Source organism: Borostomias antarcticus, assembly GCF_949987555.1.
Source record: "Borostomias antarcticus genome assembly, chromosome: 21".
Classification (NCBI taxonomy): domain Eukaryota; kingdom Metazoa; phylum Chordata; class Actinopteri; order Stomiiformes; family Stomiidae; genus Borostomias; species Borostomias antarcticus.
Genome location: NC_140254.1, coordinates 15,381,584 through 15,399,594, shown reverse-complemented (window position 1 = coordinate 15,399,594; position 18,011 = coordinate 15,381,584). Strand labels below are relative to the sequence as shown.

Sequence of the window (18,011 nt, the reverse complement as noted above, 5' to 3'; positions counted from 1 at the left end):
AGGATTACATTTTTTGTTTTTTCTTAGGACATCTCCCCAGAGAGCCTGGTGACGCGAGGCTAGTAGGACATCATCTTCGAGATTCAATCTGCTTTATTGGCCGTGTATGTGGTTCACATACACTAGAAATTTGACTAGGGTAATGGCAAACGCTCAAATCTTTCAGTTCTCCGTCATTTGACAGGAGAGGATGGAAGAGAGCAAAACTGACTATTGTGATTCCGAGATTTTAGAATGAGGCAGAATGAAAAGTCTGGCTAGCAGCAGCTCAGCCGTTTATTTACAACTCCGAATTCACTACAGGACCTGGAAGCCAAGGCGGAGCATAACGGTTCAACAACCCAACAGTTCCGGGGGTGAATTATGCCCTTTTAGTGTCCACTACACTACTGTATTTTGTATTTTAAAGTCGCACCGAAAGGGAAGTTGGAGAACATCTTACTTCCGTACTTTGACGTATTTCCGCCCGAAACGGGCTGCATGGGCGGGACATACGTTTAGATGAATAGACGATTGACAGGGTGGATGTCGTGAGATTATTGGCCTAAAATCTAAGGTACCTGTTGACGTAATTACACGTGACCTACCGTTTTCCAGGAAGTACGAAATTATAAGAGTACAACAAAAGTAGAATTGTGTATTTTTTTGGGGCATCGTTGAATAGGTGAACACTATGACCAGTTATGTGAACCAAAATGGGACAGAATGCTTTTTTCATTTCTGTGCGACTTTAAAGCATTCTGAAACCTGCCATGTCCCAAGTTAAATCAACTCGTTATGATCAAAAGTGCTACTGCAAAAGTACTAAATTGAACATGACAGTTAAGTGCCCATACAAAACCATATAAGATATGCACCAAATATTGGTGTGTATCACCCAACACAAATATTCCTAACAAACTAACTAACACACATCTGTTACAATGACATCAATTAATTAGTTCTTTGTTTTGTTAACATACAGTACCAGCAGTGCAGTTGACCCTCCTGTTTTACTACAGGATGTTGGCTGTCTGTTAAACCAGAGAGGTGTTCATTGTATATAGTTTGCCACTCGTTGAAACCTTCAACCATTTCCACTTATAGACTGCATTGGCTACTGCTGATCGTCAACACAAGGTCCAGTATTCAAGGTGTAACACTTCTCTCAAGAGGAGAAGACCATTTTGAAATGAAGACCTTTCAGCCATGATGTCCTCTGGCGGGTAGGTTACAAGACAGGTCCCTGTCTGGGAAGGAGTTACAGAGCAGCGATTTTACTGGCTTCCCGGACCCCACTCAGATAGGCTCCTGTTACAGTTTGCGGGAAGTGCCTGTTAGTTGCCTGGAAACGGACAATGTTAACAAGTTAAAGGGCAAATTATTATTTACATTCTCTCAAATGTGAAGACTGTATGTCTGTATGGACTGATGCATGTAGTAGGCTGATAAGAAATGTTAAGAAACTCTCACCTCCCCAGCAAAGAACACTTTTCCCAGAACATCTTCAGCAATCACGTCATATGCCTCCCCACTACCTCCTGTCTTCACAAAGCTGTAGGACATTTGAGACCACAAGTCTTTGCTCCAACGCGTGACAAAGTATTTCACTGGCTCTGGGACCTCCTATTCAGGGAAATTGAGACAATTAGCATAGAGAATATCTTCTGTTTGAATAGTGCATGTATACACAGGTACATGAATCTTTAATAGACTGTCTTCCTAACCTGTTCCTTGAACAGTTCACGCAGGACCTTCATGCACTCGTCCACAACCTCTTGATCCTCCATATCCCTGATGGAGGGCACAGCTTCACCGGTGATCACAGACATTAGGACACACTGCTTTCCCTGCACATTGAACCAAGACAGACATATGTCATGTTTCACTCTCTCTTTACTTTCTTTTATTCAGCATGGACTCTACAGTAGGTAGAAGAGTTTGCCACTGACACAAGGACTCAAACAAACTGTTGATAATCTGACCTGTGGATCCATGTCATAGAACACACCGAACATTCCTCTCTTGTCTGGACTGGGAGGAATGTGACCAAAGTAGTCTGCTCCTTGGATCTTACTGTCCCAAAATCTGTATGGGAACTGGAGTGCAATCTATGGACATATGTAGAAGACAAGTCCTGATTAGGTCATTTGAACTAATTTATTTTCCTTAAAATTAACCCAACATTTCTGAACCAACATTTTTTGCATCCCTTACCTTTTCAATGATACCTGCTCCAAGACTATGGATAGCTTTTAGTTTTCTCTCAGGAAGAGGAGGATGAAACTGAATGACATTATTCTGAAGTAAAGTCAATGGGACAGTAACAAGAACCTAGAAATAAGAACAAAAGAAGAATAGTCTATAGTCTGGTGTCATATCTGAACAGATGCTGTATTATAATTTGTCAAATCATATACAGTATAAGTCATTTAAATCCTTACTTTCTGAGCTGTCCACTGCGAACCATTGGATGAGGTAACTTTGACAACGTCCCCTGAGTAGTCAATAGCCTGAACCTGGATTTAACACAAATAATAATTATCACTACTTGTGCAATGTACTGAATAGTAAGTGGGCATAAGTGATCAAAGGAACATAACGTGAATTAGGTGTCATACTGGGCTCTTGATACGGATGTTGAGGCCCTCTGCCAGTTTGTTCAGTACTGAAGAGTAGCCCTCAGTCAGCAGTGTATGGTCTCCTGAGAACTGGGCGAAAAACTCATTGTGGTCCCAGGATCGAGCTGACACCTGCAAACCCATACACACCAAATATATTCTCATATCTCTCCCAAGGGCCTACATTGACTATGACAAGAGTTTAGGTATGAATTAGGTCAGCTTCAGACCTGGTCCAGGGTGCTCCCACAAGCATACTCCAGGTTGCTGAGGTGAAACTGAAGCACCTTCTCCTCCAGTTCACTGAACTGGATACCAGACTCCTGAAGGAAGTTCTTGTAGACCTCATGAACCCTTTCTGAGGGGGGAAAGTCTTAAATGAATATTAAATATGGCACAATATCCTTATTTTCTAAAGTATGTTATCTGTTAGATGAAGTAAGGAAAGCATTGTATGGAAAAGGATGGTTAGGGTTAGTCTACCCCCCAGAGGAGTGTCTTGGTTCTGAGACTTGTCCTTCCTCCACTCTGACACCACATCCAAGATGGCGTTGAAGTGGAAGTCCATGCGCTTGTCTATTGCTGGGTCTGTGGCCCTGCCTCCTTCTTGAAACAGGTCGCACCTCTCCCCTAATGTGTGCATCTTGATGCCCAGCTGCACACAAGACAAGGCGCAACTCACTAAGGGAGCAACCATACACTTGGAAGAACTACATGCTTATGGTGGTGATCTACTTAACAGCTAACATTGTTATTAGGCAACATCAAGGTGAAAAGACTTTTCACTATACCCACCTGCTCACACATCAGGGCGATGGGATTGTTGACACAGCCGTTCACAATCTGAGCCCCCCGCCCAACAGTGACACCCAGCGTTGTGTCATCCCACACCCGACCTCCAATCCGCTCCCTCGACTCAAGCACAACGACCTGTGTAAGGTTCAAGTATCCAGGATTTGAGGTCTTCACATCCAGGGTCAGAGGTCATCATGACTAGCAGACAAACTAAATCATGTCAGAATGCGTTTGCACAAAACTGATTTGGGACCAGAAATAGGAGATGGCCTGAGAAGGTTACCTGCATGCCGAAGTTGTGCAGCTGTCTTGCAGCCGCCAGCCCCGAGGCCCCAGCTCCGATGACAATCACGTTTTTCTAACAAAGCAAAGAATGTATTATATAATATATATTTTTTTTTTTTTCTTTCTTCTTCTAGGTATTTGATAAAGCAACAGAGCTGGAAAATGGTAAAAGATGGGGGGGTCAGACAGGGACACTCACATTGCAGTATCTGTCTGGGAGCAGGGGCTGTTGGACTGACAGAACCCCCGTGTTGATCAGGCCCTTCCTGGTCATGAAGTGGAGCACTCTGTCCATCTCCTGAACACAGCGCACCCGTACCAGCCCCCGCACGATGATGTGAGAGGCACACTTCTGGGGCGTCAGCACCTCCTGAGCACAGCAAGGTCTACATTTACGATCAGGTCCTGTTGTACCGCCAGAGTGGCGGACACAACAGTGACCTTCGACGTTGTAGGCAAGGTTGTTTTATGGTTTTACCAACATCATCACAACATTACCTACAAACAAACAACAAAAATCCCCAAGGGGAAGGAAGAGGCTGGGAATGCGTCCAGTAAAGTGTGTGTGCCGTACCATACAGTTCCTGTGCCAGGACGCCAGGATGAGGTTGCGTAGGGCCAGGTACATAGTGGGGTCACGGGAAAACTCTGGAAACTCGTAAAGCTCATCCAGCTCCATCATATCCGGCCGCACACACAAGGCCTTCCCGCACTCGTTGGGTTGATAAAAGGGCTGGAAGTATGGACATAGTCCTGGAACTGAACACATTTCAGAGTCAGACCATTAACAACCATTTGGGATTTTTGTATTTTTGTACTATTATACAAGAAACAACAAATAAAACGTAGTGTTTCACTGGTCCCCCTAGATTTGTTCTTTGTGCTTCACAGTACAGTAGGTCTTTGGTAGGTGTATTCTCCCCACATCCTGGACTTACTCTGGGGCTGGATGGTTCTACAGAGGTCTGCCCTCAACTCTGCTAGAGGCTGGTGGCTGGGGGATCCTGAGGGGCTCATGCCCACACAGTCAGGGTAGTATGCTGTGAGGAAAGGGTTGGCCGGGCTGTCCTTAAACAACGGGGGCAATATCAGCATGGAAAGCCACCAGCTTTCAATCACCTCCGCCACTCTCTGTGGGGGCACAGAAGGGACTGGATAAATACAGAGTAGTGTCTCCAAACGCTCACAAACATCATATATTGCTGCAGAGATAAAGACACTTACTGTGTGTCAAATTTTGATTGACTGATTACTGAGGCTCCTACTCACCAGATCTTCTGGCAGAGAGCACTGGTCTGGTCCTTCAGTCTATGTACACAAACAGAAGACATTAAAACATCAACATTAAATGTCAATCGACAAATGGCTGATGATCTACTGTCTTCCTCCTCTTTCCTGTTTACCTTGACATTGTTTAACTTCATGCCACAGCGATAGGTAGCTGCTAGAGAGGCAGTGAGCTGGATCTCCTTGGTCAACTGGCGCCATTTCCCACAGTCTGGCTTGGTGCATTGGACCTGGAGGCCAATCACATTAGGATGAATGTGTTTACATTGGACATGATGGAGAGTATAAGGATGTTAACTGAAAATCATTTGATTAAAATCTGTCAGTTGTTCTCACCCAGTATGGAAGCAGCTGGTCAGCCATGAAAGCTTTTAGACTGGGTTCACTCTTCCCATTACTGGTCCAGACTTTCTTCCAGGAGGCGTAGGTCTCATAACCATCTTTGTGACTGGAATCGAAAATTCATGGTTATCATTATATCCAGTAATGAAACATGAAGATAGAAGATCAGTGGTCAATGTGTTTTATGTTTTGAGTGTCAAGATGTTTTACAAAAAAAAGTGTTATTCATTTCACTCTGAATAACACTTTACCTTCTGTAGTAGTGGTCAAAACACTCGTTACAAAAGTGCTCTCCACAGGACAAGTGATACCACCGAGAAGTGTAGCCGTTTTTAGCACACCTGACCGAAAAGACAGAAATCATTACGTAGCCATAGAAAGTACCCATGCAGAGATAATGGTTCTTTCTCTTTTGCGGTATCTGTGCGTTAAGAACAGGAAATTATACCTTTCAGATGCACTGGCAAAGCATACTGGGTATGTGGCGGAGCATCCAGCCTTCTCGCACTTCCTGTACTTCTTCTCAGATTGGTCATCTTCTTCCTCTGTGTCGGTGGCTTTTCTTTTAGTCTGAATCCAGGGACACATTATCAGTTACTATAGTTTTGAATATCAGTCAACATCATGACAGGCAACACAGTGCATAATTGTCTCACAGTGTGGACCCGTCCCTTGCATAATGGATTCTCACCCTGAGTGAAATGGGGCATACCTGTCCAGGAGAATTATTATCGCTGCGCTTCACTCTGACATTGACCTGTCTTCCAGAGGAGCGTACTGACTGACCATCACCTAGTGACTCCATAGCTGCTGTCCTCTTCTTGGCCCGCCTTGCACCATAAGTATTACTACCAGTGTAATCTGGAAAGTGATTAGATGTTGCAGATTTAATAATAATGCAATGCAAGTACCTTAGCCAGGGCATTTCATTGTTGCTGAGGTACATTTCCAGATAAGCAGTTAGCATATAATTGTTACAAGGTCTACCTACGAATTCTGTAACGTTATTAGAACACATATGCCTAGCTCACACGTGGCTTGTGAGCTATGCATAGCTAACACGCGTTACCAATAGCAAATCAGAACTGTCAAACAATAGCCAGTCAGTGCAGGAAAATTCTGACCTGCATCCGTCAGCATGGCTGACTGGGCTGTCCCTTTGCGACTCAGGATTTAGTCCTTTAAATGAGACGACACGGCGACTTGTTTATTGAATAAAGAGGTCTTGAATGTCAATGCCGCTCTGTTGTTGTTTTACTGTAGAGTTAATCAAGGCGTTGCTGTCACCGAACACAACTTCCGGTCGTGGGGGTGGAGAAATGGGCGTTCCGTTTGGGTATTTGGCATGGATGTATTAATAGAACGGTATTTGGTCGCTTCTGCTTTCCGTAGTGGAGTGATAACCATAGCAACAGATACACGCGTACAGGTGACCGGAGGCAGCGAAGCGAAGTGAAGGCTGTTTAGCACTAGGATAACTAGAATATGTGACATGCTTTTTAAAATATATTTATCAACTTGTGAGCTAGCCATGTTCGTGTAGTTTTTTAGATGATGACCGGATGAAACATTACTTTTTACATGTTGAATTCCGCTGACAAGGCTTTCGTATAGATTAATTGAAATGCCCACTTCAGCGACTGAAATGACAAAAAGTTCTTTGAATTTGATGACAACTGCAATTGGATCCAAAGTCAAAGTGCATGGAAGAAAACCTCAGATCCCAGTGGTCAAAAATATTGCAAAGGACAGCAATGATACGCATGGGGTACGTATGATCTTAATTATCTACATGTGAAGTTACACCTTTTTAGATAACTGCATATAGTTCATATTTGGCGAATCTAACGTAGCTAACGTTACTGCAGCTAAGCTAGCTGAGATAAAATGTATTCATTTTCCTTTTAGGTCACAAAGTCCCTTGAACTTAGTCGTATAATTAATCTTCTAGAGGATCCTTTAACAGTAAGTAAAAAGAAAGTAATCACAATGTTTTTTGTTGTTGTTGTTGTTTTTACTTCGATCGCCAGTACTATCAATAATCTCCAGATTGCTAGGTAACTTTTATTCAATCATTTTGCTTAAGGGTACATTGAAAGAGAGACACCTTTCTGTGTTGAAGAAACTCTTGAAGAAATGTCAACGGGGATTTGTATCCTTATTTCACAGAATAGGCTGGACATTTACAAGATCTGAACATGCAAATTTTCACTTGCCCTTTACCTTAATGATGTTCTGGAAATAGACATGTTAGGTCATGTCATGTCTTCAGGGACTGAAATGTAGTTCCCAAGATCCCAATTTACAAGCTATAGCTTATTGCTTTTTGTGTCAGCACTTTCCTGTTTCCTTACACAGAAATAATCATTATGACTCAGTAGGGTGCTGCAATAACTTGTCGTATTTTCCAATTACTACTTTCCATGTTTGTGTCCTTAACGTTTCAATTTCAAGCTTTTGAAAGAACTGGCAGACATCTTAAAGATTTTAAACATATGTGCTGAGAAGTCAAAGGAGCAGCCTGAATATGCATCAATGCTATGTGATTTGCTTAAGATATGCAGGTAATAATCAGAAACCAAAGCCAATAATTCTCATTGTGATATGTTTACCTCAGCCTTTGCATCTGACATTCACTTGATTGTATTTCTCCTCCAGGCTTCCCTTTCTGAAGGAAAAGAACTCTGATGAGATGACCTATGCACCTGCCGTCAAAGAGTGTCTGTCACAGATGGGTATGCAGCACTTTCAGTTAAGTAATAGGGGTCATGCCAGACTGCCTGTGCTAAAAGGTCACGCACAAGTCTACTAATGTGTTCTTCTATTGACAGGGTACCTGATGAGAGTGCCAAATGTTGAAGTGCGACATCAGATCTGTGACTCTATCAAATCATTATATAGCCCTGTGGTATCCAAGCAGTCATTGGATGGTATGGGCTGTTCCACAAAGCAACCATCTACATCTCTTATCTCTCACAACACAGTCTCTATGTTGACATTGAGTTAGGGCCACTTCTTGTATGCTCTGTGTTGTCTCCTTATTCTAAAACCTGCCTGAGATGCCATTCAGGCTTTATCACATGTTTCTGTAGGGCCCCAGCCCACCACCCCAGGCTACAAGGTTCAGCTGCTGGAGCAGAGTGGCCTGGCTGAGACCCTGGTCCTCTCCATGGTACTGCTGGAGAACCAGCCTGCCATGAAGCTCCAGGTCCTGAAGACCCTTCAGGTTCTCTCTGGCTCCTCGGGTAAATAACTGCCTTCAGCACAGGGCTTTCTGACACGAATGTCTGGCCAGCAGATTACCTCCTAGAGTAGCTCTTGAGAGGAAGCAGCTATTTAAGGAGGAACAATCACATCTGTGACTTTGTGGTCCTCTGTCAATGTCAATGGGGATTTTTTCTTTTAATTATGCCTCTTTATCGTCTTGCTTTTTTCAGACATGAACTGCAGTCTCATTCTGAAGGCTCAGGGGGCACAGAAGATCTGTTTCCATATGAATGAGCCAGACCCTTCAGGACAGGTTCTTTTCCGCTCTTCTGAGATATTGTGGAATTTGCTGGAGAGAGGCTGCAAAGAGGAGGTCACATCTCAACTAAGCAACATGGACTGTATTATGTATGTGGCTTGATTCTGTTACACTTTGCTGTCAGTCATGTATGAATTAAACTGTCAGGAACGCCTGGTAAAATGGTAATTTCTTGTTTGAACCATAGGGCACTGAAAGAGGCTTTTTTCAACCAGTTGTTAAATGGCTACCGGCATTATGATCTTCAACTCAGGAATGATCTACTTGTCATCACAACTCTAATAGCAGAAAACCCCCAATCTCCACTCATTGTAAGTAGAGCAGATGAGTGTGTTCCCAAATACATTAAAGCAGTAGGTTATTCAGAGTATCTTTTGTTGTTTGCTTCTTCTTTTTTTTAGGTCTCCTTATGTGTGTTCTCGTTTACAGGAGAGTTTATATGCCAAACAACTCATGATTTTTGTCACATTTCCAGAGCGTGAGTTACTTTTTTTGTTCATATATCAAATCCAATCTTAGTTATGTTTCAGATTTAAAATGAAGACTGATAATGTCTTGATTTTTTATTTCTGTTAAGTCAAAAGTCACAACCCTTTGGTCCGAAACCTGAAGCTGTCCTTTAATAATGAAGATTTTGAGATGAAGAGGCTGTTATTAAACCTGGTTGTTGTCATATCAAAGGACTTGTCTGCCCTGCAGGTGAGTGCTAGATGCCAAGAGCACCGGTTTGGCTGGTTGTTATCTCCATGGGCTGTTGTTGTTTGTGTTTTGAACATGTTCCATAATGTTTGTGTTTGCCAGCTGTTCAGAGAAGCCTGTGTGGTCCTGGCCCTGCTGCTCCTGGTGAAGCCCCCCGCTGTCCCGTCTGAGGGCCAGTCAGGACCACGCGGCTGGACCCCCATCCAGCAGGAGGAGCTGCAGCTGCAGGCCCTGGCCACCTTGGCCACCGTGGCTCCGCTGATGCTGGACGACTACATGACCTGCCAGGGCAACACCTGCCTGCTGCTGCTGCTGGGTTGGTGTGCTGAGCAGGGTGAGAGTCACTCCGGGGGATTGGACAATACCAGAACGGTATGGAATGGTCAAGTTTAGTTTACTAGTGTTCCACTGTTTGCATCATCACCTCTACGCCCAACAGATGCCTACTTTGGCCAAGGCCACAGTTTCCATGGCACCGGAGGGAGAGGCAGTAAGCAGGCCCAGATGCGCTACTGTGTGAGGCTGATGAGATCCATGGTGTCCCTAGGCAACGAGGCAATCAACGAGGACCTCTGTGATCAGGGAGCCATCAGTCTGCTATTAGGTCATTTATTTAACCACGCCTGGGAAAATTGATTCAAATACAAGCTTCACAGAGAGTAATAAATGGCCATTACCTGGCAATCTGTCCATAGTAACACAGAGGTCAATGTTCTCAGGGACTCTGATGCAGACAGGGAACGTTAATGATGAGGACGATGGTACCACCCTGGAGATCAAGGCAGACATCCAGCTCATACTGTCTGCACTATGCGAGAACGATCTACACAGAAAGGTAGAGCCCAGGTCCCTTGTATTAGAGCCGCTTGCTTTTCCATAATGCGTTCTATATCTATATATCTATATATCTAAACAGTCCGACTTTGTGCTGTTGTGTCTCAGGAATTGTTTGGATCTGAGGGAGTTGAGATGACAGTGCATTTCCTCAGGATGAACCCAGAGAATTTCTCCAGTGGCCTGGGACACAACAAGCTCATTCTCTCCACAGTGGACTGTGTCTGGTCAGTTCACTGCCCCGCAGAACGTTGTGTCTTTGTTTCACAACCGTAGTGGGATGCCATTTCAAAAACCTTATATTATATTTTGCAGGTCCTGTATTGTCGGATGCTACACCACAGAAGATTACTTCCTGGCAAGAGAAGGAGTGTTTCTCCTGCTTGACCTACTCCACGTAAGTAGCTGGATCATGCTTACCGAGGCTCAGTCAAGCTTTCCTGACTTGTACCTTGTCGAATATCTATCAATGTCCTCCGTGCAGTCCAGCCCCAGGAGCATGCACAGCGTGGTCCTGGGAACCCTGCTGGAGCTGTGTGACAACCCCAAGACGCTGACACACATCCTGGCCTGGCGGGGCCGCGAGGGCCTGAGCAGCCCGGGGCTCCTGCTGCAGCTATGGAGGCAGGAGGAGCTGGAGATGGAGGTCAGCAGAGACAGACAGGGGAGGATCGCAGGTGGGGCCGCTGCTGTGGACAATCACACTGTAGCACAAGTGCTTTGAAAGGTTAAAAAAACAAAGGTAATATATTTGGGTCTTTTTAATAACTGATGGCCAGATCCCAAGAGACCTATTTTGTGCTGCTGCCAAGAGGAGGACGCCCGGGTCTCCCTGCCCGCAGACAGGCCCAGCGCCGCGGTCATGGACGTGTCGGAAAACCTGCGATCAAAGATCTACTCTGTCTTCTGTAAACTCGGTAAGGATGTCCTTTCATCGGATGGATTATGGTCTGACGTGTCAAAATAGGAACATTTGCTAAGACAGAGTCTCTAAAACGCAGGTTTCGAAGGACTGCCTGGATTGTCAACGGAGGACTATGTCACTCTGAGCATCGTCAACAGATACCTGGACTTCAAGGTAACCATTTGCATCGAGCATTGTGGAATACAGTATATCAGTCACACATTAAAAACAATCAATGGAATATCAATCTGAGATGTCAAACAAAGCCTTGGCGCTGAGTGTGAGTGAGCTGAAGGCTGGTGTTGGCTGTGCTGCCTGCAGGTTGGGGAGGTGTGGGAGGAGATCTCCAGAGAGCTGTCCTTAGAGGGCGTGAGACCCATCACACCTGACAAGGAGGCCCTGGACACCATAGCTAAGATGACCGAGGACATGGCCAGGAGAGTGACCGCAGAGCAGACCAGCATGCTGGAGCAACAGCAGAAGGAGGAGCTCCATGAGGAGAAGCTCATGTACAGAGAGGTGTGTGAACCTGGAGACCAAACACATCTGTGTGTGTGTGTGTGTGTGTGTGTGTGTGTGTGTGTGTGTGTGTGTGTGTGTGTGTGTGTGTGTGTGTGTGTGTGCGTGCGTGCGTGCGTGCGTGCGTGCGTGCGTGCGTGCGTGCGTGCGTGCGTGCGTGCGTGCGTGCGTGCGTGCGTGTGCGTGTGTGTAATGTTTTGACAGGGGCAGGGTGTATTTGAATGGTGCATGCCTGACTAGATTGTACGTCTCCATCTTTTTATTTCACAGATCAGTTCCAACTGGGAACAGCGGGAGCTTGCTGCCCGGTCATGGGACCAATATGTCGCCAAGACATCCAACTACAAGATTCTGAAGGTTAGTAAAGCTTATCAGTTCCAATTTTTTCATTGTTATTATGAAGATGGTGTGATTGATTAGTCTTCTTTTTCTTTGTCAGGATTCAAAAGCATTGCAGGAGAAGTCTATAGAATCGTCCAGACCTGAATCAAAACACAAGGATTCTATATTTCACCCTACGCAGATACCTGGCTTGCAAACAACAGTATGTGAATATGAATTTTACAGATGTACAGTATGTGTGTGCTACTTGCCTTGAAATAGTTACTCAATGTGTTTGTGTGTTTGTGTGTTTGTGTGTGTGTGTGTGTGTGTGTGCGTGTGTGCGTGTGTGCGTGTGTGTGTGTGTGTGTGTGTGTGTGTGTGTGTGTTTGTTTCAGACTTTCTGTGGACGAGTGATGATCATAGAGAGCACTCCTGCTCATCTGACCGGAGGGCCCCTGGCCGACACTGACCTGGCCCTGGAGAGAGTGCCCATCCAGGGAGGGGCTCTGAAAACACTCCCTCCTCAGGACGCGGAGCACTTCAGCACTGTGTCTATCAAATAAACATCCTAATGCTTCCTCACAGTCACTACTTGGTGTGTTAGTTACTAGTGTTACGATCAAATATATAAAATATATCATAAACCTTTAGCCAATGATAACCAATTTATCATATTATTTTAGATTAATTATGAATTCAATATAAAACAAATACCCACTGTTAATGGATCAACATGTATGTGTCTAAAATGAATAAAGTGCTTGGACCTGAAGAGTTGAACTTGGTTGGACTTTTTATAACATCATCACACCATTGTGACTATAACATCGGACAATTTTGTAGGTAACTTTACTTTTGTGATGTCACAGAGACAAAATTCCATGACATGATGACACAGAGACATTTAATGATACTTCAGTGTCTTGTTGCTGGACAGCTGGTTCAAATTGTATGCATTTAGTAAGGGATAATACACAACGAGGTAAGGCAAAGGGGGCCTCCACAAAGATTTTATGCATTTATGTTTGATAACAGTCATGGGCAAGGTAAAATAACAATCATTTGATATGTAACAGTTGCTGTCCTGATTTATTCACAAGGATAATAGGATGCTGGTCAAATGTTTCTTTTTCATTAAATGCCAATATATCTTTTAATTTCCCTTGTAGACTTACGCAAATGTATTAAGCTAGTCTCTCATTCATTTTCATTTTGTTTTGCAGTAACAGATTCCAAACGGGAAGCAATAAGGCCTGAAATAACAGCCCCATAAGCCAAGGTTTGTCTTTCCTCTGACCTCTCACCCGTTCGTCTGTCCAAAGGACAGGACAGGACACTAGTGTGGGGATGTAACAACACAGTCATTCTCTTTATGGTGGACAGTTAATTCAGCTTTAGTGCTGAATTTATATGTAAATATACTGTATTGACTGCACAGACCCATGGGTGAAGTCATTCAGTTGCCACAATCAGCATCTTGTAGTCCTCCCCTCCCCCATGGGGTGAACTGACTCCAGCCTCTGTGACTAGACTGAACGCATGTCTGCTGCAGGCTGTGGACAAAGGATACAGTAGGCCTATAAGACCCCTGTAAACATTGGGAAATGGTGAGTAAGAATGGATTAAAATGCTGCTTTCCTGGTTATTTGGACCTATAATGAAGGTCGTGATAAGGGTTAGTGTCAGTGTGATTTCATGTTACATCTTATGGGTAATAGAGATTTTCTTGTAGGCATGGAGACCTCAGAAGTCACTGTGACATCATAGAACTGTAGAGCCCTTATATAACCTGGTGGAGAGAGCTTGTTCGGGAGGATGGGAAGTTGGTCCCTATGATCTCTGTTCTGTTACATAACCTACTGCAGCGCATTAACACATGTTCCTTCAAGCGTGCAACATGCCACACAGGCACTCTTTCCCCTCTCTCTCTCTCTCTCTCTCTCTCTCTCTGTCTCTGTCTCTGTCATTAATGACTGGTTGACAAAACCATAACTGACAGCCTGAGGCTTTTATGTTGCACTGTGAGTGGGTGTTGTGTGAACGTGGGTGAGAGGGTGTGTGTGTGTCTGTGAGTTCAGCCAGAGGGAGTGGATTCATCCCATTGGATGTGAGTGGGGTTTACAAAAGAACGGGGGCACACAGGAGCTCCCTCGTTGTGTCCCAGGCGGGCCAGTGTTTGTGTAGGGGGCGGTGGCGTCGCGGAGGCTGTCTGCTGTGGAGCTGCAGGAAGGTGAGGGTCCAGCGGGGCTCCTGGATCTGTCCCCTCATTCTCCCACTGCACCAGGCTCCATACTCTGAGATGAGATTGGACGTATGTCCACACTTGGTAACTCTTTGTGTTTTGTGTTTTGGGTGCGGTGTCTCGTTATTTTGCTCTTGTCTCACTCTCTCATTTTCTATGTTGCACGTCAGAAAGTTCTGGTATCTCTAAAATGTTGATTTGATTCTGAAAGTTAGGACTCTTAATGCTGGGACCTGTGGTGGAAGAGCTTTGGTGCCACTAGCTGGGTGGTCAGTGGGAAATTAAATACAAGTTGCTTCATTGGCAGCATGGGATTTTTTAATGGACAGCATTTATTTTCAATGAGCTTATTAACTTGCTTGTTTGTCACATGAATGTGGCCATTGTTGCTGAACAAATTGCAGGCATGAGATCAAAGTGGATTTCTTGTTATGTACTATCGCCAAGGAATTCGTTTCTAGGTTGCTTCTCTTGTGAAAAGAGTTCCACTCTGGTCATTGACAAATTCATGTTTTGCACTTCTATAGGCTAATACACATTGTATGTGGACAACATATCCTAATACCCGACCCAATACTAATCTGAGTTTACACAACAGTAGAACTGTAAATGACCTTTTCGTCAGATTCTGATGATATCATCAAATATCTTTGTGTGTATGTGTCTGTGCAGGTGAACTCTGGGCTGCTCTGAGAAGCTCCAGCAGCAGACATGATCCTGAGACTGGGACGTCTGACCCCAGGATACTTCCGCCTCCTCCAGGTCTGGGTCCAAGTCTGTTTTCAATTTTCTTGGCTCTTTGGCTGAAACATTTTGCATTGTGAAGCGCAGGGTAATATTAATCTAAAATAAATTGTTGTGAAGGATAACAATGCAGGATATGAATATTTCATAATGAAAGGCTGGTGCAGACCTCAAATGATTATTTATACAACTGTTAGTTCTGGTTCTTGATTCTGATTGGCTGGAAGCCAAGTTAAAATACTTTGTAACACACACCTGGGGACTGCATATCATTCCATTTTCAGTATTAATACGCCTCCCATTTGATCCAATGCATTGTAGTCCGCTTCGCGTCGTGCCTAACAATACCCCCTAGCTGTTATAAAATCACTATAACACACGGCCTCTCGTGGTTTATTGCTTAAGTAATGTAGGCTAGCACTGGTTGTTTATTCCTTGAATGAACAGCTACTATAAATGACTGAAATGTAATGTACTATGATTTACACATTACTGCAGGAACAACAGCAAGAACTGTTATAAATTATTATGTTAAGAAACTGCTTATTGATAACATAACTAATATAATGTATGAGTACTTGACAGGGGTGCTTACAGTATATGTCACTTCAACATGCCCATGTGTCTGCTGGAGTTTTACATTAATTGTTGTCAAATGGTTATTGTTGGCAAATATAATCTTACGCATGGCTGTAAGTAATCATACCAGCCATTAGCTGATGCCAGTTTAAAAACAAAAACAGTCCGCTGAAGTTCTTTCCTGACAGGAAGCAGAACTGTAATGTTGAGGTGTTTATGTGCATGGTGATAGTCGTAGAATGGTAACTAGAACATGGCAGTTCCTCTGATACTGTTCCCAGTAATTTACTTTGTTCTCAAGGCCTGTGCATCCTGCCTGTGGAATGTCAGAGTGGCCAGCCTCATATCCCTAATTTCCTTCTGTACATTTGTATTGTGCAGCCCAGGTTACATTGTTCTAGTATTAGCAGCTGGAAACTTCAACAGCTCAGGGCTGTTTCACTGCTCAATGGGTTGTGTCTACCATACTTGTGTCCATAAAAAGACAAACACTCTGTGTTAAATCTGTGCGTGCGTGTGTGTTTCCCCTTGCAGAGACAGGTTTCAGGTGAGGTCCAGATTCAGCCTCAGGATGGCTTCGTCAACCCGATCGCCATGACGATGGCCACAGTAGGCATCAGTGTGTCCCTCTACAGCGCCAGGCAGATGGCGGAGAGGGTCCACCTCAAACAGCCTGCAGCCTGAGGGGTGGACTGTGGACCACGCAGATGAGGAGGAGGAGGAAGAGGAGAGAGAGAGAGAGAGAGAGAGAGAGGGGGGAGAGCCAGAACAAGCTACACTCCATCACGTGGCAGTGGCTGACACCTACCCTTGCCATGCGGGATGGTTCAGTGGGTTCGGTGGTTGTTGTTTTCGAGAGATTGTTTGTGTCAGTTGGAATGGAGGTGGTTGTTAGCAGGGGTTGAGTCATGTACATTACACTAAGAGCTGCTGAGTGGGAGAACAGAGTTTTGTCTGTGTATTGTGCTTGAGGGAAAATGTAAGTGTCCTGTGGTAAAATGGTAATTTGTTAGATTATTAAACTTTATTTACTCACAGCTTTGATCTATTCCAATTGATCATGTTACCTACATATATACTTCAACTTAGGGCTTAGTAGGATTCCTTATAATGTCTTGAGTAAAGGGACACCACAAGCCAGTGTATCACTCAGTGAGCTATTAGTAGGCCTATTTGTGTAGCATTTTATCAGAGCAAAGGGAAGCTTGAGATAGGAACTGTCTTTTGACACTCTTAATCAATGACCGAACTATATTCTCTATTACATTTTTTTGTACCTTTTATCGACAAAATAGTGTTTTGAAAAATTTAATTCCAAATAAAGCTCACATTTCACTCAAAGGAAGTTGAATGGTGTATTTTGTCTACTGTACTTCAAAGCTGAGATCTCATATGCAATGCCAAACAAATGACTAACTAAATGTAGCCTGGCTCCCAAAGTGAAACGGAATTCAGTCTGTCAGACTAAACTAAATGGGTTTACCCATGTGAAACGTCCATTAGGGTGTGACTGTCACACTAATGGATGACTGCCCCGGCTGTATTCAGCGAGTGAAAATAATTTTACTCTAGGAATGTGAATCGGCATGAATGACACACCACCATAAGTGGTGACAGTGGGACAAGCTGCACATCCTACAGAGCCCCAAGACTACTCATCCCTGTCTGCACTTGCTCTAGCTGATAAGCTATGAAAACTGCTCCGGAAATCTATTGCCTATTGGTCTCTATCCTCCCTGGAATGTTCCGGAAGCTTATTCAGCTATGAGAACCTGCCCTGGAGGTGGAAGCTGAATGCTGTGGTGGGAACCAGCCATGTTGACAGATGAACAGTGCGCCTAATTAAGCAGTTTAATCCTCGTCGTCTGGCTGTCGGTTTTTCATGTGGTTCAGGCAGGCTGTGGACTCTCGAGAGTGTTATAATAGACTGATACAGACTACGTGGGCAGATACATCTCTCCTCATCCCTCTCCCCTACTCCTGCACTGCCCTCGATCAATACTGCTCTACAGGCTAGACTGGAGCTGTATGCTCAGCTGAAGTCTGCATAAGTAAATATACAGAGCCCAGTTTGTTGGTGAAAGATTATATTCATAAAATGTTCTGAATTATAGTCTTTGATGCCAACTGGCAAACAATTGCTTTACTCAAAGACTAATTACAGTCAAATGTGTCACCATTCCCCATAACGAGGGCTCACCTCTATAAACTATTTGAGCACTGGTTATTTTAATAATGAATTCTAGACTTTATCACTCTGCATCTATCTTCTATATTCATAGTCAGACCGCAGAGACACGTACACTTGCTGGCGCGTCTTGGCAATGTCCA

At 44.2% G+C, this 18,011-nt stretch overlaps 2 protein-coding genes across 2 annotated transcripts; one reads left to right on the top strand and one right to left on the bottom strand.

The window, feature by feature from the left end:
• Positions 1-200: 200 nt before the first annotated feature.
• Positions 201-6,567, bottom strand: kdm1b (lysine demethylase 1B). Its single transcript, XM_084455117.1, has 21 exons — positions 6,434-6,567; positions 6,022-6,170; positions 5,758-5,879; positions 5,561-5,650; positions 5,304-5,415; positions 5,084-5,197; positions 4,950-4,988; positions 4,619-4,811; positions 4,255-4,439; positions 3,880-4,050; positions 3,679-3,753; positions 3,396-3,530; positions 3,084-3,255; positions 2,831-2,958; positions 2,601-2,732; positions 2,424-2,498; positions 2,197-2,313; positions 1,965-2,090; positions 1,707-1,829; positions 1,453-1,605; positions 201-1,324 (listed from the first exon to the last, which is right to left on the bottom strand). The coding sequence occupies exons 1-21, from the start codon at positions 6,447-6,449 to the stop codon at positions 1,241-1,243; spliced, it is 2,511 nt and encodes an 836-aa protein (XP_084311243.1). The 5' UTR covers positions 6,450-6,567; the 3' UTR covers positions 201-1,240.
• A 411-nt stretch (positions 6,568-6,978) lies between these two features.
• On the top strand, positions 6,979-16,364 carry cfap69 (cilia and flagella associated protein 69; the record flags this gene model as incomplete). The annotated part of the gene is made up of 24 exons (XM_084454971.1): positions 6,979-7,077; positions 7,764-7,873; positions 7,968-8,044; positions 8,141-8,239; positions 8,402-8,554; positions 8,747-8,924; positions 9,023-9,146; positions 9,265-9,313; positions 9,413-9,534; positions 9,637-9,868; positions 9,974-10,138; positions 10,254-10,369; positions 10,477-10,595; positions 10,684-10,765; positions 10,853-11,045; positions 11,148-11,285; positions 11,370-11,446; positions 11,594-11,791; positions 12,062-12,148; positions 12,231-12,335; positions 12,511-12,663; positions 14,300-14,345; positions 15,055-15,119; positions 16,215-16,364. The coding sequence occupies 24 exons, from the start codon at positions 6,979-6,981 to the stop codon at positions 16,362-16,364; spliced, it is 2,937 nt and encodes a 978-aa protein (XP_084311097.1).
• Positions 16,365-18,011: the final 1,647 nt, after the last annotated feature.